This window comes from Denticeps clupeoides, chromosome 4 (genome assembly GCF_900700375.1).
Source record: "Denticeps clupeoides chromosome 4, fDenClu1.1, whole genome shotgun sequence".
In the NCBI taxonomy this organism is placed as follows: Eukaryota; Metazoa; Chordata; class Actinopteri; order Clupeiformes; family Denticipitidae; genus Denticeps; species Denticeps clupeoides.
The window spans coordinates 4,571,813-4,597,682 of NC_041710.1; the positions used below are offsets into that span (position 1 = coordinate 4,571,813).

Genomic DNA, 25,870 nt, shown 5'->3' on the forward strand with positions numbered 1-25,870 from the left:
GGGCAGCCCAATGATCTTGGAGCACACGCTGACTGTGCTCTGTAACAGTGCTCTGTTCTGCATACTGGTGGAATGGAACCAGCAGATGATGGAGAATGAAATGACACTCTCTATGAAGGAGTAGTAAAAGATCCGTCTTTTCTTCTGAAAATCGGCATCGCCGCTGATGACACTTTCTTCAGTAGGTGGTCAAATATGGTGCCCAGGTATTTATACTCCTCGACTAGCTCTGTTAGGTGGTAACTGCTGCAGCCAGGTCCCTCTTTTTGTTGGTGAAGGTCACCAGCATCTCCTTGGTTTTGCTGACGTTCGGTTCCAGACGTGGAGTGTCACACCAGTCCACAAACTCCTGCAGAACAGGACCAGGGACAGCAGGGACAGGAGAGCTTTGTCATCAGCGTACTTTACCAGGTGACAGTTGGGCTGTCTATAAGATGAAGAGCAGGGGAGACAGCACGCTGTCTTTGGGTGGTCCGGTCGAGGTGTAACGGAGGTCAGAGAGAGTGTTGTTAACCAGAACTCTCTGTGGTCTGTTGTCCAATATCCACAGGATTGTCTGGGTGTCCAGATGGAAGTTGGAGGAAAGTTTGCTTCATTGTGTACAGACCCTTATCTGTCTGACTTCACCTCCAACCTTGCCCACCCGCCACACCAAATAGCCACAACATTGGAACCGTGCGGCAGCCCTCATCCACGCCCAGGGACTCTTCCACTATGTCCATGCCTGCAAAAAAATGGAATCTTCCACTTACAGCCTTGCTCCTCAGTATCTATCCGATTTGATCCAGCCCTACACTCCTTCACATTTACATTTAGAGCATTTATCAGACGCCCTTATCCAGAACGACTAACAATCAGGGACAATCTCCCCCGGAGCAGCTCAGGGTTAAGTGTCTTGCTCAGGGACACAATGGTAGTAAGTGGGATTTGAACCTGGGTCTTCTGGTTCATAGTTTTACCCACTAGGCTACTGCCACTGCCACTACCACTACCACTTCACGTGCCCTTAAGTCAGCTGATCATTCACCCCTAGTTGTTCTTAAAACAAGGAAAAAGGTTAGGGGTGATCGCGTTTTGCCACCGCAGGCCAGAGACTATGGAATGCACTGCCATTGTGCAATACTCAGGCAGAAATACTTCCCGCTTTTCTCTTAAAACGTCTTTTTTTCCTTGGATTTCAACTACTTTTGAGATGTTGGGTTTACTATTATTATGATTTGTTTAGATATTTTATGTCCTGTTTTAGCTGTGTTTTTTAACTGTAATTGTATGTGATTTTAACTATGCTTGAATTGAATTCTGTACAGAACTTTGGTTGACTGTTGTTTTTTAAAGTGCTTTAGAAATAAAATGAATTAATACTGATACGATGCTCTTTGAAGCTCTGGAAAGGTCTGCCATGGGGAGGCAGGACAGTGCATCCACTTTGGCCCTTTTTGTTTTTGTTGCTGGGAGTTGATGGTTTTTATTGTCCTTAAGCTCTCCAGGCTGCGGTTATCTGTATAAACCCCCTCTCCTCGTACCGTGGATATCGTGGATACAGAGTCAATCCACTGCACCTTGCTCTGAAACAGAGGTCCCCGCTGGTTGTGCTGTGTGTAGAACTTTGTGCAGCACGACACTGCTGTCCTGCTTGCCCACTGTCACAAGTCCAACGCCATGTACACAGCTCTGAAAACTCTCCAGCCAGGCAGTCCAGGACACACCCGTGTTTACACACATGAAGACTCAATAATGATGAGCACAAACCAGTGTGGATGGGACAAAACCAGACACGGGGAGCAGCTCTGGGTTTGTGTGTGAGAACAGCTCTGTAGATCTCCGGATTTCTCAAGGAAGGCACAGGGAAACATTTTGAGAGACTGATCGTTGGGAGAGGACCACACCCACGCCAGTCTCAAAGCAGTCCACTTCCACAATAAAAGGCTTGGATTGGGGCCAGCATCTTCAGTGGGGGTGGGACCTCACCATTAACTCAGGAAGGAGACGGTGGTTGATGGAACTTGCACTTCTCAACAATCAGTTTGTGCTGCAACATACAACGAAGCTTCCTGGCATCCATGCCCTACATGCAGAGAGATGGTGGAGAACACCAGGAGGTCGTCAATGTACACCATTAAAAAGCTTTCCAGCATGTCCCGGAGGACTTTGTTCATAAACACCTGGTCATGAGCAGGGATGTTGGGGAGGCTGCAGGTCATGACGTAGTGCTAAACGCAGCTTTCCCACTCGTCCTCCTCCCGGATTCTGACATGCTTGTAAGCACTCTGGAGGTTGAGTGTTGAGTGTATGGCACCAGAGGGGGTGGATGCCGGTTCTTCACAGTAATTGCATTCGGTTTGTGATAGTCAATGCATGGACAGACCCACTAGACTGGAGGAAGCCAGAGGTGTGGAGTGATGAATGTGCCCTTGGGCCAGCAATTCTGAGATGCACTTGTCAACAGCTTGGTTTTCGCTAGTCCCAGGGGTGGTGAGGAGGGAGGTGAGTGGCATGTTCTTTGGTGAAAGGGGTAGGTGCGCACCCAGAGCCTGCAGGCGGTCCTACAGGAAGCGGCCCCGTAATAAGAAAGTTGCCAGTTCAAATCCCAAACCGCCAAGGTGACACTGAGGTGCCACTGAGCAAAGCACCGACCCCACACACTGCTCCCTGGGCGCCTGTCATGGCTGCCCACTGCTCACCATGGGTGATGGTTAAAAGCAGAGGACACATTTCGTTGTGTCACCGTGTGCTGTGCTGCAGTGTCTCACAATGACAATCACTTCACTTTCACTCTGGTGTTCGCTTTTGCTCCAACCATTTTCCCCACTGGGGTCTAACTACGCACTGGTCTCATACTGGTCTTTCTCCCCATGGTGCAAGCAGGGGTTGGGTGCTGTGTGATGTGCCACCAAATCGGTGTCCACAGGCTCAGCAATGGAGACCAAAGCGATGACTTACTGATCGGCGATGAGGTGGCATTGTCTCTGCAGCTGGTGTATAACCATCATCGTCTCAGCGAGGTTTTGCTGATTGTCTGTAGCCTGATTCTCCATTGCAGCTCGATGGTTTGGGGATCTTTGGTACTGAAAAAAATCAAAAATCAAAACTGTCAGATTATTCACACAACATAACAAAGAAAGGAACAATAACAGTGAAAATGCCCATAATGGTTCTACCATTCTCTAGAAGCATTGGCAAAACTCATGCAAAACCAGTCTCTCACCATGACTTGCAAATTGAGGCTCAGACACCCACTGACAAGTGCACTGGGACTTTTTGGGGGTGAGAATAGGGTGCCATGGGTGTGGCAAGTAATTATTGGGGAGCAGTACTCAGGTGACGGTGATGTGCGAGTCTGTGCAGGGCGTAAAGCAGATGGGGTGGTGCATTAAATACCATTAATACGTTGTTAAAGCACTTAATGTTACTCATGTTGCAAATATTTATGGCAATTTAGCTTAATGGATTGTCATTTCTTCCACAAACCTGTTCAAATTGAATCTGATAAACTGTTTGATGAGATGCTCTAAAGCACTCAATGACAGCATTTCAGGTTTTTAATGAAAATTAACATGGAAAAAACAGTATTGAAATCCTCTGTGCTTTTCCTGTTGCATCACAGGAGAGAGCGATTATTGGGAAGGATGCTGTCATTGCACTTCAGAAAACTCTGAAAGTTCTTAAGAGTCTCAGTTCATCTTAACACCTGATCTTCTCGATCAACACTGTAACTACATGGAATAAATACATGGGTTAAAGGTAAGTGTAAAGGTCAGAAAAGCACCAAGAAATGCACTATCAATGTCACAAGCCACTTTGCAAGGGTCAGAATTTTAGAGCAGAAACAAAATTAACATGCATTTCATACGCTGAAAAAAAAGATGAGGAAACAAGAAATATAACATTATACGCATATGCATGCATATTTTCACTCTCACTTTAATATATTTTCAATCACATGCATGTACATACAGTAAAAGCAAAGAGAGCATTGTGTGCTGCAGAACACGGAAACATTTCAGATAAAATCTGATGGTGGTCTCTGGGAGGATCGCTTGACTGTCAAAAATAAAATAAAATAAAATAAAATAAAAACTGCATTGTATTTTGTCAACTACATTACACATAAAATGTATAATAAAAATATAATGTAATCTAATAATTTTTTTACCAGATTGTGTTGTACTAGAAACACAATCCTTTAATTTGCTGTATAGTTAAAAAAATTGTCATTTAGGGAAAAAATATTTATATGTAATGGTTATAACAGAAAAAAATGTATCTGACAGAAGTAACTTTGATGATGGATTTGACAACCAGCCAACAGAACTGACACATAACCAATTGAGAATAAGAACCCATTACATAAAATATAGAATTCCAGAGTTTGGACAACTGATGGATGTGGGTTTGGCATAGGATTTCAACTACAATTCAAATTTACTTTCATACCATTCACAAACCCCCTGAAATCCACCTACAGACGTTGCCCTCTAGCCTTCAACTTCCCGCGTGGAACGTCTGAGCAGTGTGGGCACGCTGCATGTTCACCAAGATCTCCTGAGAACCCCGAGAAGCCGAGATGCAAGGAGCATCGGAGAGAGGGAGGACCGGGGCGCAGAAGCCAAGAAAAGAGAGCCGCGTAAAAATAGATCGCCATTTATAATCACTTAAAACAGACCTCCGTAATCCCTCCTCCCCCACACTCTCCGAAGGAAATAAACACATGCACACACACACACACACGTACACACTGGTATCAAATCTCCCACACCCCGCAGCGAGGGGCTGCTGTAAATCTTTTCGGACTTCAAAATTCAGACCATTAAAACGATGCCATCTTTATTTACACATAATTTTAGAAATGCCCTGCTGCCAGGACGAGAAGACCCCTATTTTACATTTACATGCATGCTCGAGTGTACGTTTAAACATGCGTGAGTTGCATTTGCCTTCCTGTCATTCAGGAAAATTCTGAAAAGAAGCAGAATGTTTCTCATTCAGAATCCTTCATTCGGTAGCCACTGATCTCCATGGCAACTCTGACCAAGTCTCTGGCGCCTGCATCACCCGGCCAATCATCCACAAGCAGAACAGATAGGGTCTTAATGGCCAAAGACGGCGTATTTGCCCTGACATGCAGGGTCATGTGTCGAACCGTGCATAAGCACAAAGCAAAATAAATAAATAAATAAATAAATAAAACACAGGTCGAGTTGTTAAAAAAAGCAGGAGAACAAGAGACTGTGAGAGGGGCAGAACTCTGTTGAAGACCGTTTCAGCGCAGAAAGCTTTAAGTCAAGGCCAAAAACACATATGGCCTCTGTGGCTTTTTGTGCTGATTTAGTTTATTTGTGATTTATTTCTATTATTTCAGTTTTTTTAACTGGCTGCTGTAACAGTGCCCTATAAATAATACAACTCACAACGATCTTCTCTGTCTCTTTGGAGATGACTGCAACACGGGAACTTGGGCTTGGGGCTTTGTAAGATGGGATGATGGGAAGGACTCGTGATATTGAAGGTGTTTACCAGAGCTTCGGAGAGGTCAGGAGATGGCAGGCGCCATCTCAGGCCCAAGCTTTCGCGCTCAAGGAGGGACATTTTACATTTACATTTACAGCATTTATCAGACGCCCTTATCCAGAGCGACTTACAATCAGTAGTTACAGGGACAGTCCCCCCCTGGAGACACTCAGGGTTAAGTGTCTTGCTCAGGGACACAATGGTAGTAAGTGGAATTTGAACCTGGGCCTTCTGGTTCATAGGCGAGTGTGTTACCCACTAGGCCACTACCATCCCTTCACAGAAGATTTTAAATCTTCTGTGCCATCTTTTGCATCGTTTAAGTGCCAACGACCCTCAGAGCAAGAGCAACCACAGATGCTTACATCCACATCAAACGTTCCGTTAGTGGCGATTTCATATTCTGTGGAGCATATGGACAGACTGGCAGATGCCAAGAGAACAGCACTCGCCCGGCTGCATCGTGCCAAGTGTAATGATTGGTGGAGGGATTATTGTGGGGGATAGATTAGAGAGACCCCCCCCAGGCTGCTTTTGAGGAGTTTCCTCAACACATCGGCCTGAGCCATACATGAGCCACGCCCGCACCCCTTCATTTATTTCACTGGTAAGGCAGTGTGGAATGTAAAACCCCCCCAAGCCTTTTCTTTCCTTTTTCTCTGTCTCTTCCGGCCGTTCTCTGCCTCGCACTCCCTCTTTCACTCTTTACTGCCCTCTTTGCTCCCCCCGTCTCCCTCCCTTTGACAGCCCAGCTGGTGGAGATGTTGCGATGGATGTCAAATGCAGAGTACACGGGGGCGGAGGAGGAGGGGGTGGGGGGTGGGGGGGAGGAAGACAGAGCGAGAGAGAAAGGAGGGAGCGAAGGAAGCAGCCAAATGAATAAAAGATCAGAGACGCAGAAAGCAAGATTTCAGCTCGGCCCTCTAATGAAGTGATCACCACCTAAGGAACGCAAGGTAGGGTAGGAGATGGGAGAGGTCCGTCTCTCCCAGTGTCTCCCGACAGGGCAGATTGTGGAGAGGTGCGTTTTAAACAAGGACGGGAGACTGTAAAACCCACGACCACGTCCCATCTTAACTGCAGCGATGACGGTTCAAAGGTTGCAATTAGCCAGGTTAATCTCCCGGCAATTTCTCAATTAAAATCTTTTAATTCCGCTCTGCCCGGAAGGAGTGCAGTACCTGTCACTGCAAATGAACCATTTAGGCAGGACGCGAACGTGCGCCAGCATGCACGTGCGTGTGGGGGTCAAGACAACATTAAAAATGCATCGGTGCCGCGCACATTAATACACCATTTGCATCCACCTACAGCCGGCGAAGTGCAGCGTTTCCCCACCAACGGATCCCCTCTGGGATGCTTAAGCAGACACTGCAGCACAGACCCAGTACAGCACCGCGCAGGCATGCGGCGTCCATCTGTCAAGCGGTTTCTGCTGGGCGCGCGCTGTCGTGCGTTTAGCCCTGTTTTGTACACTAACAGAATTTCGAAGCCTGAGCTCTGGTCGGACGGGAAAAGCCACTGCACCAAAACACAAGCACCGCAAGATTAGGGTACGATGGAGTAATGGAGTCGCAGTGAGAAGACCCTGGGCTGCATTTATGGCTTTTAACATTAGAGGGGAGAGCGAGCCAAGCACAGATGGTTCCTTCACGACTGGCCCTCATTTGAATTGGAAAACAGTGACCTTTGGCAGCACTCCATACAATGTTTAGAGGAAAGCTCTTCATATTTCTGTCGTAGGCAGCATTAGGTGATATGCTAGACACAGTCGATCATTTGCTCGGTACAGAAAGGTGGCAGCTCAGACGGTCGGATCTGGAATTTTTTCCCCTTATGTCGTCATATTGGGAAAAGTTACCTCCTATTTCTCACGCTTTTTCCCACCCCTCCCCTAAAACGTTATCTCCACCGACCGTCATGGCTTGAAAATGTGCAAAGCATTGCAGTTGCTTGGTGATTGAATTAGAAGACACGAAACAGTGGGTTAAATAAATAAATGTCTGCACCAAACATTGTGGTTGGTGAATGGTGTTGATGACATCATTTCCAATAATGCCCGCTCAACTTCTATTGGCTTCTCTTTTCCTCATCCCACCTCTCTCCTCCTCATTAGCATTTAAAGCTACAGACACGGAAACGGCGCGTCCTGGGACATCTCATTGTGGGACTGAATCAAAGCGGCTGGAATTCCACACCACGCCTGATTTTTGGAAAGAGACTTCAGATACAGTTGTACGGGACCACTAATACTATAATAGGGACCCTTTAAACAAACTTAACAACTTAACTCTGACCACACAGAAGCAGATCATTTCAAATGTAAAAAATGTGTTTTATACAAAATGTATGATTCACATACAAGACATTTGAATAAGAATATTGCAATATGCCTAATGTACAAATTATAATTACAATATTTTATATTTTGGTGCTGTTGCACTGCATAAAGGACAAAAGAGTGCGGTGGAGAGTGAAAATAAAGGGTTTATTAATTGAGAAAAGGAACAGAACAGGCCACAAGGCTCACATGTAAAGGACCAAGTTGTGACCTTTCATATAAAACAACTGTAATGTTGACACAAGTGCCTGTCATCATGAAAACTGGAATGATGTTTGTGACTAAATGCGATGGCCAAAAACCAAAGGCATGTACACAGCATCAGACTGCGACAAAGCAGGATGCACAGGCATAACAGCAGTGGAAAGGAAAGACACAGGTGGAACCTCCATTCCAGTGGTCAGCTTGCCATTTTTATTTTCTTCCTATGCCCCGTCCACACGAGAACGCTTTTTTCTCTGCACTGTTTTAACGCCCCCTACACACCTGTGTGTGGCGCTGTAACCACAAACGTGTTATCTGCCATTGTTGTGTGTAGGACACGTTTGGGGTTATAGGTCAGGTTGGAGGTTGGGCTAATACGTCAGCGTCTTCACAAAAACGCAGAGTTGCCATCCACACGGATACACAGAAAAGAGAAATTCACTCTGGAACCCAATTTTGGAAATAATCGTTCTGGGTCCAAATCATATAGGTAACTTCCCGCTTTAGAAAAAAACGTTGTTGTGTGGACGGTGTCTTGTTTTCTACCTATTTGTGCTGAATAATCATTTCATTTAGAAGCAACTTGTGCTCAAAATGTGCTTAGAGATTCAATAATTTATTCATTATTTTGCTTTTGTATTTTTTGCTTAAGCTTTTGTATAAAACACATTTCATAAATTTATTAATAATTGAATAATAATTTCTTGATCTTGACTTCAAATTCAACATTGCATTACCATCCATTGACAAAATGGATTTTATTGAATAATTTTATATTTAATATAAGAAATATATATTGAAATATATTTGAATATATTTGTTTGAAATGCTATGGACATTTCAAGGCCATAGACGCAAGGCGCTTATTCAGCCCTAAATTCCTGCTAATGCTTCCTGTGAGCAAGTACTGTATGTACTTGGGTGGGCACATTGATGCCGTCTAATAGATGTCAATGACACAAGTAAAAGGGGGTTCCAGGACAGATTGAGTATCCATGGAAACCGGTTCTGGTGAGAGTGTCTGTCTTACTGCCTGAAGCTGTACATTGTAATTACACTGGCAATTGTTCTGGCATAAAACGCATGCACTCACGAACACACACACGCCGCATCTGTGAGTGTATGTTTGTTCTTGTATTCCTTGTCCACGTACTGAACAATAATTTGTTTTGAGGCATTTCTGGTTGTGTTTTGAATGATGCTGTTCCACTTGTACACACACACACACACACACACACACACAGTATGTACAACACTAACAGATGAGTAATGATGTCCCCAGTCTTTTTTCCACTTCCTGCAGGTTAGCATGCAGTGTTGCATTTGCACACAGTCTGAAGATGCATCCTGAAAGAATATGTGATATTTTGGTGGGTCTTTTACAACACGGGCCACTGGTGCAGGCAGAAGGGCACATACACCAGAGCACATACACCAACCCCAATCCTGCGAAGCCCACTGGTAGAGAAGTGATTGCCTTTGTCTATGTTATGTATATTATATATATAAATCATGTATTCTGCATGTTTGGATGCTGGCAACCTGTTTTTCCTTTCCTCTTGGATTTCTGTCTTGCATTGACTGCCTGTGGTTTTTGTCTCTTTTCTTTTGGAAAATTTTCATTTCTTTTCCTCCCGACAGGATGGTTGTGCTACTATTGGTTGCTATGGAAACAGCAGACCCAATACTGCTATCAAGCAGACAGCTAAATGAACAATGGCATGATCTTTTTTGTTTTACATCTCTAAAAGGATGGTTAATAAAGAGAGCGGGTTCTTGTGAAGGGGGGAAATGCTTCCTTTTTTCCGTTCAATTCTGTTTGTGGTCAATGTTCAAAAGTTTCAATTGTTTATGAAAAACAAATTGTAATTAGGTTTCTATTTATGCCAAGATACAACAAGTCTTGCTAAAAATTCCCGTCCCCTACTTCAGACGGGGAGATGGGATCAACTCCCACTCATCCATCATAAGGAGATACTCGGTCACATGATGTCACCAGGCCTGAGTCCGGAGACGAGTGCAACTCGCAGACCACAGAGCAGACATGTTGGATCACAGGAACGCAAACGTGACAAAAAAGCGGGACATAAATTCTCAGTCCTGGGCACCAAGTCCCCCCTTCTCTTTACGCTCGACAAAAGGTACAAAAGGGAGGGAAGTATCAGCGGGGGGCTCCATTGTCATGTGCTGGGCCAGAACTCTGTGATGAAAAGACCCTTTGGACCGCAGGAGAAATGGCTGCAATGAAATCGCAAACACTGGGAAAGAAGAAAGCACATCATCGTAACACACACACACACACACACACAACAGCCAGACAGCACAACTTGTAACACACCTCAACACAGAAGGGCAGAGACCAGCTCTAATCACACCGGTGTCAAGACAGACATGCACAACGCACACGCTTAATTATGGTAATAAAATGCGGCTGGGTGGAAAATAAACCCGGTTTCAGGGGAGCTTCATTAAAACCCCTTTAGCCTTTATTTCTATTCTCCATGATAAATTATGCATCGTTCAGCTCATGTCCTTATCAGCAGTCAGACATTTACACGATGACTGTTGTCTTTGGTGGGGAAAAAAGGAGGCCAGGAAAGCTTTCTGCTTTCAAGCTTTCTGTCGTGAATTCACAGACCAATATTAAACATGTTATGCTTTAAGAAGATTCAATTTGTGCACATTAACAGATCCATGGATACCAATACTCACTGGACAACCACAAGGGGAAAGAAAACTCAGCAGAAGGCAGGGATTATAAATCCCCAAGATGAATGGGAGTGTTTAGAGAAGACAGACTGTAGCTTCGAGAGCCACCAAGTGGCGGCGAGCCACACATACAGGCAGGAGCTGTTACTACACACCAGACCAGAATTATTAGAGAACTTACAGTTCGATTCTGATCACATACTTCTGAATACTATCGTATTTGTCATACCTGACTGAGAACCGAACAATCCAATTATTCACAACAGCCAGTGGTGTACTATATTATATGTTCAAGTTTGGCATATCCACACATCAAATGCATTTGTCTATATCTCTATTATTGAGTTATAATCACGGTTTTCCTTTTGAAATGTAATCATGGCTTAATTCAACAACTTGCCACATGAAGGCTGTATTGTGGAACAATGGCACCATTTTTTTGTGCTAATTTTGTGGTTCTCTTCAATTTTCAATTTCAAAGAACTATATTTGTCCCCGAGGGGCAATTGAGAAGGCACAGTGGAGCAGCTCACATGTAACACTTGTTACAGTAGACACAGCATATGACACACAATCAAATTTTCCTTGTATTGCACTATGAACAACGATAAATAACTGTACATAACAGGAGCAGCAAGGTGCATCATCACAAGTGTGTGAGATGATAATGGTTGTTTTGGGGGGATGTCTACAGACGGCGGCTCTACACACCCTTTTGTCTTAATAATTTGTTGTTAACATTGTTGTTGATAAAGGATAAATTCAACCTGATGCCAAGCAACTGTATTTTGAAAAATATATATGAATATCACAGCAGACCATAGTCCCCGATGCCCTTTCTCCTCTCAAATACCTGGACTTCATAAATAATCAAATGTGAATTTAAGCATTATAAATCCCTAGATGGTTGCGAGATCTGCTTATTCACATGCTGGCAAACGCAAAGTGGCCCTCCACTTTCCAAGCGTATTATTTAAGCAAATACTTAATGTTCAGGTATGGGATCATATTATTCAGCCATGATATAAAATGTCTTTTCTCCGTACTGAATCCAGCTCCTCAGCCTGCTCTAATGCATGTTATTTTTTTTTTATCTATTAAAGGTGACAAAACATATTCCATCATCCCCTTCCTCCCCCAGAATGACTGTGTAGCATTTTATAAAATTCAGCACATCACATATTTTTTTTCCACGAAAGGTAAGATTTTACTATGGCATCAAGGATTTGTGTCTAATGCCCGCTGCACACCTATGCGCCAGTCGTACATGCGTGGGAAAGGAAGATGAATTGACGTCATAGGCATGGGTGACTTTTCACAATTTGAGGAGAATAAATTAATTGACTACAGATTCAACGTTCGCAACGTTGCCAAGTGACATCATTCCGTCAGCGGTCATGGTAGGTTTTTTTCACGTTGTTATCAGTGAAACTAGGTAAATAAGGTAGAGTGATATTGAAAAAAGAGGAGTGCCTCGACCAATCAAAATGCACAGACTGGGCTAAAATTGCAGAGCTGCCTACATTCTCCACGCTCTTTCAGGGCAAATCCTGTTCTGGAGAAATGATCCTAGTGTCGCATCTGATTATTCATTATTCTTTTCACCAGGCCAAGGCTTCCAAGGAGTCCGGTCCAAACGAAACGTCCTGCTGGGAAGTGACGGATGACAGGCAGGGAGGTGACGAGAGGCACGGCACCAATAATAAAACAAACGCCGCCCACAGTCGGCTGAGTCACATCCAACACTCTAGTTAGAGAGATCATTAAGGGAAATAAAAAAAAAAAAAAAAAAAAAGCTCTCCCAGAGGCATTGGCACAGCCGCGGTTTTCATTTATTGCCTTCCAGCCTTTTTGTTTCACTGTGTGGGAGAATGTGTGTGTAGACAAAACTGTGGGAACCACTCTTACCTGGGCATGCACGAGTATGCCTTATCGCGTGTGTGTGTGTGTGTGTGTGTGTGTGTCTGGCCAGAGTTCCACGCTGCACAGGCTTGCTGGTGTCGTTGGAACGGCCAGCTTGGAATGCGGCGCATGTCACTCCACCCGCCCGGCCGGCCGGCGCGGCGAGAGAGCGTAAATCACAGAGCTGCTGGGGTCCGGGCAGCCTTGGCCAGCCGTGCGATATGATGTGATTTACAATGAGATCGTTAACCTTGGGAAATAGGCTGGCCTGGCGTCCGGGCTCTCAGATGGACTCCCTTCACCCCACCGCACACTCTCAGGCATGTACCGCTGTTACCACGGGCAACCTCACATCCACCGCACTAGCATTATGAAGTAAGAGAGTGTCCGCGCTACGGTAATGTGTGTGTGTGTGTGTGTGTGTGTGTGTGTGTGTGTGTGTGTGTGTGTGTGGAGGGGGCTGGGAATGAAGAAAATCTCTGGACGACACCAAAAAGCACCAGAGGCGGCGAGAAAACAAAGAAGCCACGCATTCAGCAAAAGATGGCACACCATGTTTCCCCTTTAATAGTCTTCACAAGCCCCACATGGAACCGCACTGCCGCAGCAATGCGACGCAGAGCCGCCACAGACAACAAATACAGTCGCAGTGATGGGAATCGCTATGGCAACAGCAGTCCATAGGTACGCGAAAACAGTGCAGATTATCGGGTCCAGCCTAAAAAAAATTGACATTAACACATAAGCCGAAGGTGACAATGTGTTAATTGGAAGAAAGTATTCTACAGAACTGGATTAGTGTAGCTACTGTGTAACTACTCTCAGTTATTTACCCATTACACACCAGATATTCAGTTGTTGTTTTTTTTTATATTTCCAAAAAAAGAAAAAAAATTGTAGAGCACAGATAAGGTTGAAGGTCACACGAATCAGATCAATTCATGGATCTGCTGCATACATCACACTTAAGTCCAGGCACACTTTTACATTAAGTCCATTTTACAATCTTACAGTGAGAGCAGTTTTGAAGACCTTCCTTTGATGAACAGACATTATAAATTTCACTGCCAGAACCGTACACGTAATCTCTATTAGTTGTTACCATTCAAGTGTTAATAGCAAATAAGCCAGAACTAGGAATTTAGTGTAACCGTGCAGGTTATACACAGCCTAAAATCTTCAGAAGTCAGTCTATCTACCATGCGGCAAATCAACAGATAAGGAAAGACTTCTATTTAAGTAAAAGCATGACAGAAGACCCCACCAAACACTCTCCAGATATGTAGGCATGATGGTGAACATACGGCATATCTGCAGCTCAGCCAACTTTGTCCTGGTGCTCTGTCTTTGGTATCAAGGCAGAGGTGACGTGAAGGACGCAGGCCAGCTGCTGTGAAGGTGAGTGGAGCAGACTTTCTCCAGGCAAGCTCACACCTTCACATGATACCATGAGGCCTGTTCAGACGTCCCGTCGACACTAATGGTGACAGAAGCCCGAACGCTGCTTTTTAGCCGTACCCTTTTTACGGACAGTCGCTCCCATCGTAGACGACAGCTTCCTCCACGCTCAGGCGATAGAGCACTTTCTTTGATATGAACCTACGACAATGAGACAATGACATGTAGCACAATAAGCAAAATATGAAATAAGAGAATAAAAGTAAGAAAAACAGACAATTATACTAACCTTGAAAATGAGTTATCAAAGATGAGGGTGTATTCCCCAGGATTCCTGACTTTAAGCTGTCCCTGTATTGTTTCTTTGTGGGAATTACATCTTGTAAGTGGTATCATAACCTTAAACAAAAGGAAAAAAAAATATTACTATATTTACATTTACAGCATTTATCAGACAATGCAATGTGGCAGTAGACTGCCATAAGTAGCAAAACTTTGAGTTATGTGGTACGTGTCAAGGTACGTGTCCACATCGCTGCAGGAGCCAAGGTTTCCCAGCAGAACACGGTCCAAAGCATCACACTGCTTCTATATTCCCATGTTGCCATGTGTTCCTCAGTCAAGAGCCAAACATGATTCACCAAACCAGATAAGTTTCTGATGATCATATGTCCATTGTAGGAGCTTTTGGAGGTGGACATGGGATCAGCATGGGCATCCTGACTGGTTTGTAGCTACCTAGCCCCATAACTTGCTATCAGAACCAGTATAATCTTTTCCACCAATTTAAGCTGCAGCAGCTCTTCCATTGGATCAGGCAACAGAGCTCTCCACATGCAGTAGTTAGCCTTCAGTTCACCCGTTTTTCCCTCCTTGTACCACAATCGATAGGTTCTGACACTGCAGAGCTTGATATATCCCACCCACTGCCAGATAATAAGTGATGTTCACTTCATATTCACTTGTCATAATGTTATGGCTGATGAGGAGAGCTCTGAAGTGCTACCTTAGCTTGCTCTAGGGCCGTGTCTGGGCTCTCTCTGAACACTATGCTGAAGGAGATGCTCTTGGGTTCGGAGGAGAAGACCCAGCTGATGGTGGGGCCGGCCCTGCGCACAGTGATGGGGATGACGCTGTAGCAGCTGGACTTGATGAAGAGCTCCCGAAACCCATCGCCAAATACAGCAATGTCCTCCACACTCAATGGGACTGAGAGCCTGTCAGAAAACACGGATTACTCGCACGACCTCAACCGGCCAACCGCAACCCTGGACTGTCCAACTCACGTGAGCTCTCCAGACTTGAGCAGGTAGATCTCAGCGTCCTGGACCGATGCAGCAAGCTCCTCCGAGTCCTCGGTGGTAGCGTCCTCTGTGCTGATGCTGCTGCCCCTTCAGAGACAGACCATCAAAATGCGGAGGTGAAATAAAAAGAAAGTGTGACACCTAGGAAGACATGACGGACGAGGGGTGGGACAGCGAGATTAAATGACTCACAGCTCGTCTGACCCCTGATGTCCCCTGTCTGGGGAACAGGCAGTGGTGTAGGACAGGGCATCACTGTCGTACACGTTGTTCACCTCCTCGTCAGTTATAATGTCAAACGCACCGTCATCTGGCTTTGGAGACGGGTCTGGCTCTGGAGAGAACATGATTATAACTCTTACTCAGGAACAATCTGCACTGGAGACTGGAATAAACCCAGTTTCGCTTCATCTTAGTGTTATTGCTGGGCATGTAGTAATCAGGGCCATTTTTCAATGCCACTGGTTTATACTTTCATACAGAAATAACATGTTTTTTTTAATTATTAAATTTGAGACCCACACAACTACCTGGAACAAGAAAACTGTTTATGGATGCTGTTGTGTCAAATTTGAAAGCACTTATAACAACAATGACAACATTCTGGTTGTATTAGATACAGTGATATAATTGTATAGTTTTTTGCATACTGTAATCCCTTACTGGCAAAAATAATAATATAGTAATTCAATAACTACTGGGTAATACTAGCTTATTGGTGCAAGTTAAAATGCTTTACTGAAAAGTCTGAAAATGGATGCTCTTTGGACCTGCATGAATTCTTTCCATTTACCTCTGAAGCCCTGGACAGCTGAGGTGAGAGCAGCTAATGGGCTGAAGGAAGATTGCTGGAGAATTTGGACATCCTCTTGCGGGTGGCGCTCGCCTACGGCGCTGTGCTGCCTGGAACAGTCCTTACAGCACCGCTCTCTGCCGCCGCCCTGCTGAGCGCTCACTGTGTGGTTGCAGCAGTAGTAGCAGAAATGGCGGCCGCACAGCCTGAATTTGTTTGAACAAATACATTTACAACATTTATCAAAACCTTTCATGCAAAGTGACAATCAGCAGGGTTCTTACACATTTTTGGAAAACAGTTTTCATTCACTCCAAGTCAAATTTTCGAGACCATATGTTTTCTGAATGTGCAAATGTGAAAAAAGTCAAACTTACCATAATATTGTTAAACTAAACATATGAGAACCCTGAAAAGCTTAACTTAAACGACACTGACATGTCCCCAGACACTGCTCCCCAGGCGCATGTCATGGCTGCCCACAGGCCACACGATGATGGTTAAAAACAGAGGACACATTTCGTTTTGTACACCTTGTGCTGTGTTTCACAATGACAATCACTTCACTTTCAAATTTCAACGACTCTTCCAGAACTTTATATGTTTATTGAATATTCCAAAACATCTGAGGGTCTGAAAAATTCTCTTTACAAATTCCATCACGTTTCCAGGTTTTTAATGACTGTAGAAACCCTGAATCAGTAGTTACAGTCCCCCTGGAGACACTAGGTCTCTACCAATAATACAAAAAATAATGCAATGCTCACATCTATTAGCCTCTGTTTTTTTTCTGCCATTGTGATACACAGCACATGGTGACACACAATGAAACGTGTGCTTTGCTTTTAAGGTGCCCGGGGAGCAGTGTGTAGGGACGGCACCTCAGTGGCACCTTGGTGGTTCAGGATTTGAATCCGCAGCACTTCAGTTACGAGTCCACTTCCTAACCCGCTAGGCCACCACAGCTCTCCTGTAGCTCTCTTGTCCCAATTCTGTCTCTCACCTGCATGTATGCTTGCGCAGGAACAAGCTGAACTGACTGCGGCAGCCCGGGCACTGGTTCCCGTCTTTGTCTGTCTCCTCCTCTCGCAGCTTTTGCTTAAACTCAAGGGCATCAGACTTCTGCCACAATGCATCTTTGTCCCTGCAGGGGGTGCCAAAGAGCTTTAGAAACACATTTAGCGGACATAACCAAAATAATCTGACCACTGTGAGACAAACTACAACCAATTTTCATTTGTTCCTTAATCATCAGATAAAAGAAAGAGCAGAAGATCCTAATAAGAAATTCTGTCAGCCTGCAGAACTCTTTGTGGGTAATCAGCACAGACACCTGATGAGCTCGATTAGCCTCTCCTCGAGGTTCCTCTTGGTGCGGTACAGGTCATCAATTTCAGCCGACGTCTTCAGATCAGAGCTTTGTTTCTCAGCTGTGGTCCGACGAAGGCTCTCACTCAGGTCCTGACAGGCCTTCTGGGCCAACGCCAGCTGCTCCTCAGCTCTGGCAGAAACAGAAAAAAGAATATATATGTGTGTGTGTGTGTGTGTGTGCATGTATATGTCTATACAGTCATATGAAAATATGAAATGTATTTCATTTCCTAGGAACAACTGAAAAGTGGGCTGTTTTCCGAACCAAGATTTTTAGTGAAGCAGTATTTTGTTGTATAAAATTCAATCTAATGTGGAAAAACTAGCTGTGCAACAATGTGGCTACCCTTGTAATTTTGCTGATTTGAATGCATGCAACTTCTGATTACTTATTACTTGCAGCACCAAATTGGATCAGATCGTTAAGCCTTGAACTTCAAAAACAGTTGTGTCCAGTCATGAGACTCTCTTTGACTCTCAAATGTTGACTGACAGCATGGGATCCTCAAAGCAACTCTCAAAAGATCTGAAATGAAGATTGTTCAGTACCATGGTTTAGACGGAGGCTACAACAAACCCAGCAAGAACATCTGATGAAGATTATATATTGGTACATTTTTCCTGTTCAATTCAGTGTAATCTGCACCGAGATCTACATGGCAGGGTGATTCTGCACTCACGCCACAAACAGAGTCACTTGTATGCAAACGATCATTAAGACCAGTCAGATTCATCTAAGAACAAGTGCTTTTTAAGTGCTTTGGACTGACGAGACAAAAATTTGTTATAAGGTTGTAATAAGAAGTGCTTGGCAAGGCAAAAAAAGAAAACTGTATTCCAATAAAAATACCTTCTACCTACTGTCAAATTAAGTAGAGGTTCCATTATGATGTGGGGAACCCTTGTTAATGTCGAGGGTCAGATGAATTCAAAACAAGATCAACACATTCTTCAGGACAATGCTCAAGCATCAGTAACAAAGTTAAAGTTATGCAGGGAATGGAAATACCAACAAGACCCAAAATGGTGCAAAAAACAGACAAAAGTCTATAAAATTATCTAAGATGTATGGGGTGATTTGAAGCTGCCATCAAACTGAAATGATATGGAGAGATTTTGTATGAAAAATTGATTTTTCATCCAAATCGATCATATATATGTGCAAAAGGAAACCCAACTAAATATTGATGTAAATTAGTTTTTTGCACCAATTCTGTTATTAAGTATAATTTTGTTATTAAATATTAAATATTGTTATTAAATATTAAATAATGTTTCCGCTAGGCATAATACTACTCACAGTATTATATATAGTATTATATATAGTATTAATATATATTAAAATAAAGTTGCTAATTTGAAAGATAAGCCAATGATTTGGGGTTCCCAAAATGTTTAATTATTATTTATTTTGTTTTATATTGTTCAGGAAAGAACTATGACTTACTAAAGTTCATTTTAAAAAGATGAAAAACCCTTAATTAGTTTCACTAATTTGTAAGAATAAACTACAATATATAACAAAATTTAAAAAAGAAGACTGGACATAATCACCTACTTGGACAGATCTTGTTTCAGTTTCACCATTTCTTCCTCTTTCTGACGAATCACATCCTCGTAATTCGCACCGTGGGCAGTTTTTTCTTCAAGAGTCTGACTGTACAAGGTACTTGTGGTCTGGGATCCGCAAGTAAACAAAGAACAAAATTAATGCTGCGAGGGAATCAACCAACAGGCACATTCCATAAAAATCAGACACATCGGTTTTATCTCTACTTTTTCTTTAGTACAACGACGCTTTATCAGAGTTTACAAAACTTGATACACGTAATAATCCTCACCTCAGCCTCTTGAAGCTTTATTTGGAGTGCGGAGGTGTTCTGCAGCTCAGCTTTCAACTGCGACCTCACAGTGTCTAGCTCCTCATTTGCAGCCTAAATTATAACAAACCTTTTTAATTATGACATATGCACAACTATTCATAATCATAATCCCCCATCTAGAGCCACAACATAGTTCCAACAGCGCAAATCCAGAAAAGCACACAAATTCACTGGATCACATTTTTGACCAGTGTTTCTTTGGGCATCATACTATGGGTCCAGTTGCGTGCCCCTATAATAACGGCATAAAGCACTATAATAGATCCTCAGGATTTACATAGATGATAAAACCAAAAGACACATGTTAGATATTGATTTCAGTTCCCCAAAACCCCGGCTTTAGTTTAAAAACATGAAACTAAATGGAACAGGAAAAAGAACAGGGTGGTAGTAGCCTAATGGGTAACACAATCGCCTGTGAACCAGAAGACCCAGGTTCAAACCCCACTTACTACCATGGTGTCCTGAGCAAGACACTTAACCCTGAGTGTCTCCAGGGGGGGACTGTCCCTGTCACTACTGATTGTAAGTTGCTCTGGATAAGGGCGTCTGATAAATGCTGTAAATGTAAATGTAAAGAAGCTTGGTGAAAAGGTTCAGGCCCACCTGTATTTGGCGCTGAGATTTTATGACCTCAGTGTTTAGCTGGAGCTTCATGGCTTGGATCTCGTCTTGGCCAGACTCTTTCAGAGCTCTGAGTTCTTCCTGGGACCGCTCCAGACTGCGCTGAAGGTCCATCATGGCAGTTGGAAAGCCTTTGGAGTGTTCCAGTTCTTCCTGCAAGCGCCTGTTCTCCTCATCCAGGGCCTCCAGGTTAGCATTGAGCTTCTCGGCTACTGCACCAGCCTCTTCCTCGTGCTCCTGGAGACGAGCCGTTAGCCCTTCCCAACGCAGTCGAGCCTCCTCGTTCTGGCCCGTGAGCATGCACACGTGTACCCCGAGCTCTGCCGTTTCCGTGTTTGCCCTGTGGAGAGCTTCGCGGCCTTCTGCATTCTCCAGGGCCAGTGCCTCGTTATGCTGCTTTTGAGCGTGAAGCTCCTCTCTCAGAGCAGAGACCTCAGCGGCCAGACTGGCATAAGCTTTGGTCTCATTCTCCCTTTCCTTCACCAGCGTTTCCTCCCTGTCCTGGCAGAGCAGCAGTTCAGCCACATGTCTGCGGTTCAGTTCTTCCACCTGACCCTTCAGCTGCTCTGTCAGAGCACGGAGGTCTTCACGGGAAGCCTCCGTCACCTCCTGCAAAGCCTGGGCCTTCACTCTTTCCTCAGTTTTCACCAGGAGCTGAGACCTGAGCTCCATCACCTCTGCTTGAAGCCTGGACACCTCTCGAACATTCAGGTCCAGCTGGGCCTCAATAAGAGGCAGTCTGGTGGTATCCTCCGATGCTCGGCTGACATGGTGTGCGTCCTCCACCTGCTCTTCTCCCATCTGCTGATTACCCGGTTCCAGGGTTCTCTGGAGGCTTTCCTCTAGACACAGATTCTCATCCAGAAGCTTCTGCTCCCATTCCTCCACAGGGAGATGGACAGAAACCAACCGACTTCTCAGGTGCTGCTCTGAGGTCCGTACAATGGCTATTTCCTTCTCCATGGCTTGTTTGGCCTGTGCTAGCTCACAGATGCTGGCCTCACTCCTCTTCACTGTCTGAAGCAGCTTAGCATTAAGTTCCATCAAGGTTGAGCACTGGGCCTTGTAGTCCTCCACCTTCTGGATGTTTGGGTCTTTTTTGCTCTCTGTTTGATGGCGCTGCTTCTCAAAAATTTCAGCCTCTTTGGCACTCAGCTGTTGCTGGAGATACAAGACCTGGCCCTCTAGCTCCTCTTTCAAGCCTCTAATGTTCCCCTGCAGATGCTCTTGCTCGTCCTGTGCCTTCTTTTTCAGGTCATCCATTTGCCTTTCCTGAACCTCCAGTGAACCTTCCAGGTCCTGCAGCCGAGTACGGAGGTTCCCCATCTCCTTGTCTTTTAGCGACAGTGCCTCCTGGAGTTGGCTGATGGTGGCTTGCTGGCCTTCAAGCTGCTGTAGTGTAGCATCATGCTCATCCTCAGCTGAGGCCCTAACAGCTGCTAGCTTTTCCTGTGCGACCTTCACGTTCTTCTCCTGAAGCTTTAGCTCCTGAGCCAGCATGTCTGCCTGTCGGGCATGGTCTTCACACTCTCGTCGGGCCTCCAGTCGTTCTCCCTCTACCTCCTTCAGTTTTGCCAGAAGGTCCTGGATCTTCCAGGCAGAGTCACAGAAGTTGGCCGCCTGCTGGCTTTTATCATTCAAGGCACCATCCAGCTTGCCCAGCAGCTCCACGTTCTTAAGCTCAGCAACAGTAAGTCTGGTTTGCAAATCCTGGTCTAAAGCATGGACTTCTACATTCCCTGCAGTGGCTTGGAACTGATGGTTGATCTCATTGGTGGTCAGTTGACTGTTACAGCCATCTGTGAGTGGCTTGTGGGTGCAGTTTTTTGATACCAATAACTTGCCTTCCAAGTCCTTAATTACAGCTCTCAGGCCACATCCTTCCTCGCTGAGCCTGCGGACCTGCTCCAGGAGCTCCTGCTGTCTCAGCTCTGACTGATCGAGCTGAATATGGAGGTCTTCTGCAGCACTGCAAGTTGAGAGCTGCCCGAGCTCTCCCAGGTCTCCCAAAAAACCAGGACTAAAATCAGGTCCAGGGAGAAAGTCCTGTGGTTGCTGAAAGCACAATGGAAGAACGGCTTATGATGCAAAGCAAAACAATTTATCAATCATATCCAAGAGGTAACACCTCAAGCTAAACTGTGTTTGGCAGGTATTACGTTCCATTCTGTTAACATTCTTCTATTCTTTTTCAAGTGCACATTTGCATTTCAAATATTTGTGTCACAAGCACAATTAACCAGCATACATATTAAACAGCATACAATTTTATGTATTCATGTTCCCAATTTTGAGGACATGAGTAATATTTCCATGCATAATCATGCATAATAACAATGTATATCAATGTATAAATATATGTATGGATACCTCCATAACAATATTAATTATGCTTTATAAATATCTTTAACAATTTCAGCCAAACTGTAATACCGGTTGTCTTGTAACCACTGTTGTTTCCAGTTGTGTTCACTTTTTATCGCACTGTACACTTCTGTACACATTAGTCTACTGCTTAATCTGATCTGAGACTCTCTGTATATTGTACCGTACTTGTACATAACTATGATGACAGTTTGATAATGCATCTGACACTTTTCTACACATAGCAACCATACATTTGTCAATAGGGAGTTCTATGAAAATTAATGACAAATAATAATAATCTGTACCTGTGAGTAACTGCTAACCAGGCTGTTAACACTAGAACAACGGCTAGGTGGCCTCCACAGATGGGTTGAAGATACCCCTGAACCAAGAGACCTTCTGCAAGGGTAAAACAACCATTTAAATGTTTCTCAAGTTATATTGTGATTTATTTCGTTCATTCTGGCACTTCAAATTAACAGTTGATGGGTTTACCTGGCAAAGGTGGGCCATTCAGAGTCTAGATCATGACCTCTCGATGCCACATCAAACTGCACCTCATTCAGTTCATACAAATGATTGATGATGTCAACGTTCAGGTGAGACTTGAGGAAGGGGCTACGAGCATAATACCAGTCACTGTGGAAGCAGAATAAAGTTTGTTTAAAAAAAAAAAAAAAAGAACAAATACAAAAACAAAAAAAACTAAAACTGAACTTTGAATGCCACAAGCCCAATGCATAAATCCGCAAATAAGTCCAAAAACATCTAAACTTGACATTCAAAATGAAAAAGGAAGTGAGCCCATTCCAGTGAAGAAGTCCAGAAAGAGAAGCAGATTTAGGAAGGGTAAGTAACTTGTGGTCAGCACTGCCTTTGTCTTGATATCTGAAATAATTAAATGCTGGGTCCAAAAATAAAATAATTTGTTACAAATTCCTGGAACAGTCACAGGAAATGAAACTTTGGTAACATTAGCTAAAACAATAAGCTAAAAAATTGTTGTGACAGTACTAATATACAGCATTTTATTCCTGAACATGCATTACTATAAATCCCTAAGGCGTTTCTGTTTACATCATGGTTACTGTTTCAGATCCCTGTGTGAGAACTTTCATTCCGACCCACTGCTCGAGGGAAGTAAATCTTTTTGGTACCTTGTGACCTTCTGGTTCATTAGACACTGTTGGAGGGTGTCGGCCAGTCGCTGGTGTACAAGGCAGTAGCGTACAAAGGCCCTTCCTTTCCCAAGGGACGTCTTCAGCTGGAAGACAGGGACACAATTCAGCAGCATGCATTGGTACCATGTATAGCTTCATAGCTTCTGTCTTCTATTAATTGTCATCTCCTGGCAGAGAAACCAAGTCCATCACAGAAAGCCCTTTGGAAGCAGAGGACAAAGACATTAAATTATCCCTCAGAATAACCAGTCGAGTCCACATGACGCTGTATAACATGCCAGATGAGCACAGATGGACAGGATTACAGAAAGAGGACAATCTGAAGAACATAAGGTCTGCAGACCGGAGCAACAATTTCCACTTTTAATAACTTTAAATTATCAGTCACTAATAATGGAAGGAAACACAGATTAAATAACTTCATGTCAGTACATAACTCTGTTGAAATGTTACATGTAGCACCTGGTTCCGGAGAAACATTGTTTCATTTCACATGTAAAAAGAATGTGCTAAGAGGTATGAACGATATTTTCTGATAATAGCATTACTCTGACAATAGGATTATTAATAGGATACTACTGCATTTGAATCATTGAAATGTGTCTGTTCCACTAACTCAAAATTGGTAACTGTAACTGTTTCCTTTAATATATCACCAAAAATACCACTAAACATGCACACATTTTATATGTAGACTAAATACTCAATGTACCAATGATTCATAATTAAACTCAGGCATAGATTAAGCAATAGTCACCTAGTGGTGACTAGTGAGGATGACCGTTATTATCAGTCAGTAAAGTAAAAACCAGAATGAACCCACTGTTCTCATATAGTGGCTCTCAGAAATTCCAAAGCCATAGCGGACATCCAGGCAAAACGGGTAATGCTGAGCCTTGGTAAAGACATGATCCTTTAAAAATACTAAGACTAATATATGAAGCCTCTGTCAGACCTGAGTTTGGTAATTAGATAGCACACCAGCAGTAAAACCAAAGGTTCATGACCAACCTCGGCTCCTGTTAGGTTCCCTGCTGCTCAGTGCCACGGGAAGGACAAAGGAACAAGCAGAACGCAAGCGTCAACATGGTGATGTAAAGCGGAGCGATCTTCATAAGAGCGAGCTGCAGCCTGCGCCTCGGCCTTACTGAGTATGTGCGGCGTGTGGGATTACCTCTGGGATGGACTTCACAAAGCGGATCCCGTCATTAACTCCCTTTATCTTGGCCAAACAGTCACAGAAATAGTCCCAGTAGTCTTTCCTGGTGCCCAGAAACGTGCTCTTTTCTTTCTGGTCAAACTGAAAAAAAGAAGAAAAAGGGTACACTGTTTGCCACAAATTAGACAGGAACTGCTGTGAATTCTGAGCGCGCCCCCCGTAAAAGCACCTGAAGCAGGTACTCCAGTTTGTAGGAGAACTTGTGCAGACTGGAGCTGTCGTCTGTGATGGGCTCTCCGGCCTCTCTGTGCTCTTTACTGAGGTCGGCCACCGCATCTGCACAAGGCAACAGCCATTAAAGATCGGAGGCACGGCAAGACACTGCGTCCTACTGACAGCTTCGTCCGTGCGGGTACCATGCAGGTCTCTGATGATCCTCTGGAGCTGGCTTTCCCCCACAGACAGGGAAGACATGATGGGCTGGAGCGTGCAGGACGTGGCTCAGACGTTCAACATGCTGTCTGGAGTAGAAGGGACAGGCATAAAAGGCTTGAAAAACCACGATTACTCATCCTTGAGTAATTGTGTACACTGTAGCCTCCATCTGAAGGAAGTTATTTGGAGCCATTTCAGAAAAACACTGGCATGTGGTAAGGCAGGTGACATTGCTGACATACAGGTCACATAACTTCTCTGCCCTAAACTCCACATCCGTGTATGCTTGTATAGTTTTATTTTTAAGGTCATTATGGAAACTTTAGCCACAATTGTCCCCATAAACGCAACACAAATGAATTTACACAGTGACAAGCTTTTTATCGACTGACAGGATTAGGTTGCATCTGAATTACAGACTACAGCATGTCAGACATCCACCTGCTGTCTATGCGACCCCGCATGACACCAAGGTACAAAGAAAAAAATACACCACAGACTACGCGCGTTTAATCAAATAGTCGCCCAAAGTTACACAGCAGCGGAACACGAGAGAAACCGCGACATACATTTTCAAGCACTGATGATCCAGCAGAAGCACCGATTTACAGTGAGCCCCTGCTAGCAGCCGCCGGAGATGGTGACGTACTTGACTGGCATCGGCGTGAGCGAATCGCGTGTTGTTTACTGC

At 44.1% G+C, this 25,870-nt stretch overlaps 1 protein-coding gene across 5 annotated transcripts; it reads right to left on the reverse strand.

The window, feature by feature from the left end:
• Positions 1–3,050: 3,050 nt before the first annotated feature.
• Positions 3,051–25,829, reverse strand: fyco1b (FYVE and coiled-coil domain autophagy adaptor 1b). 5 transcript variants are annotated; one of them, XR_003749478.1, is made up of 19 exons: positions 25,749–25,829; positions 25,161–25,265; positions 24,974–25,080; positions 24,760–24,885; positions 23,562–23,668; positions 22,900–23,043; positions 22,710–22,803; positions 20,020–22,092; positions 19,372–19,464; positions 19,089–19,207; positions 17,493–17,660; positions 17,163–17,303; positions 16,160–16,365; positions 15,559–15,700; positions 15,349–15,453; positions 15,069–15,279; positions 14,352–14,461; positions 13,969–14,263; positions 3,051–3,065 (listed from the first exon to the last, which is right to left on the reverse strand). XR_003749478.1 is itself a non-coding variant. In XM_028975993.1 (19 exons), the coding sequence occupies exons 2-18, from the start codon at positions 25,216–25,218 to the stop codon at positions 14,188–14,190; spliced, it is 4,080 nt and encodes a 1,359-aa protein (XP_028831826.1). In that variant the 5' UTR covers positions 25,219–25,265; positions 25,749–25,829; the 3' UTR covers positions 13,197–13,382; positions 14,183–14,187. The 5 variants fall into 5 exon arrangements, 3 of the variants coding, with proteins under 3 accessions (XP_028831826.1, XP_028831825.1, XP_028831828.1); XR_003749477.1 differs by lacking the exon at positions 3,051–3,065 and adding an exon at positions 13,197–13,382; XM_028975993.1 differs by lacking the exon at positions 3,051–3,065 and adding an exon at positions 13,197–13,382 and having other exon boundaries at positions 14,183–14,263.
• Between the last annotated feature and the right edge of the window lie 41 nt (positions 25,830–25,870).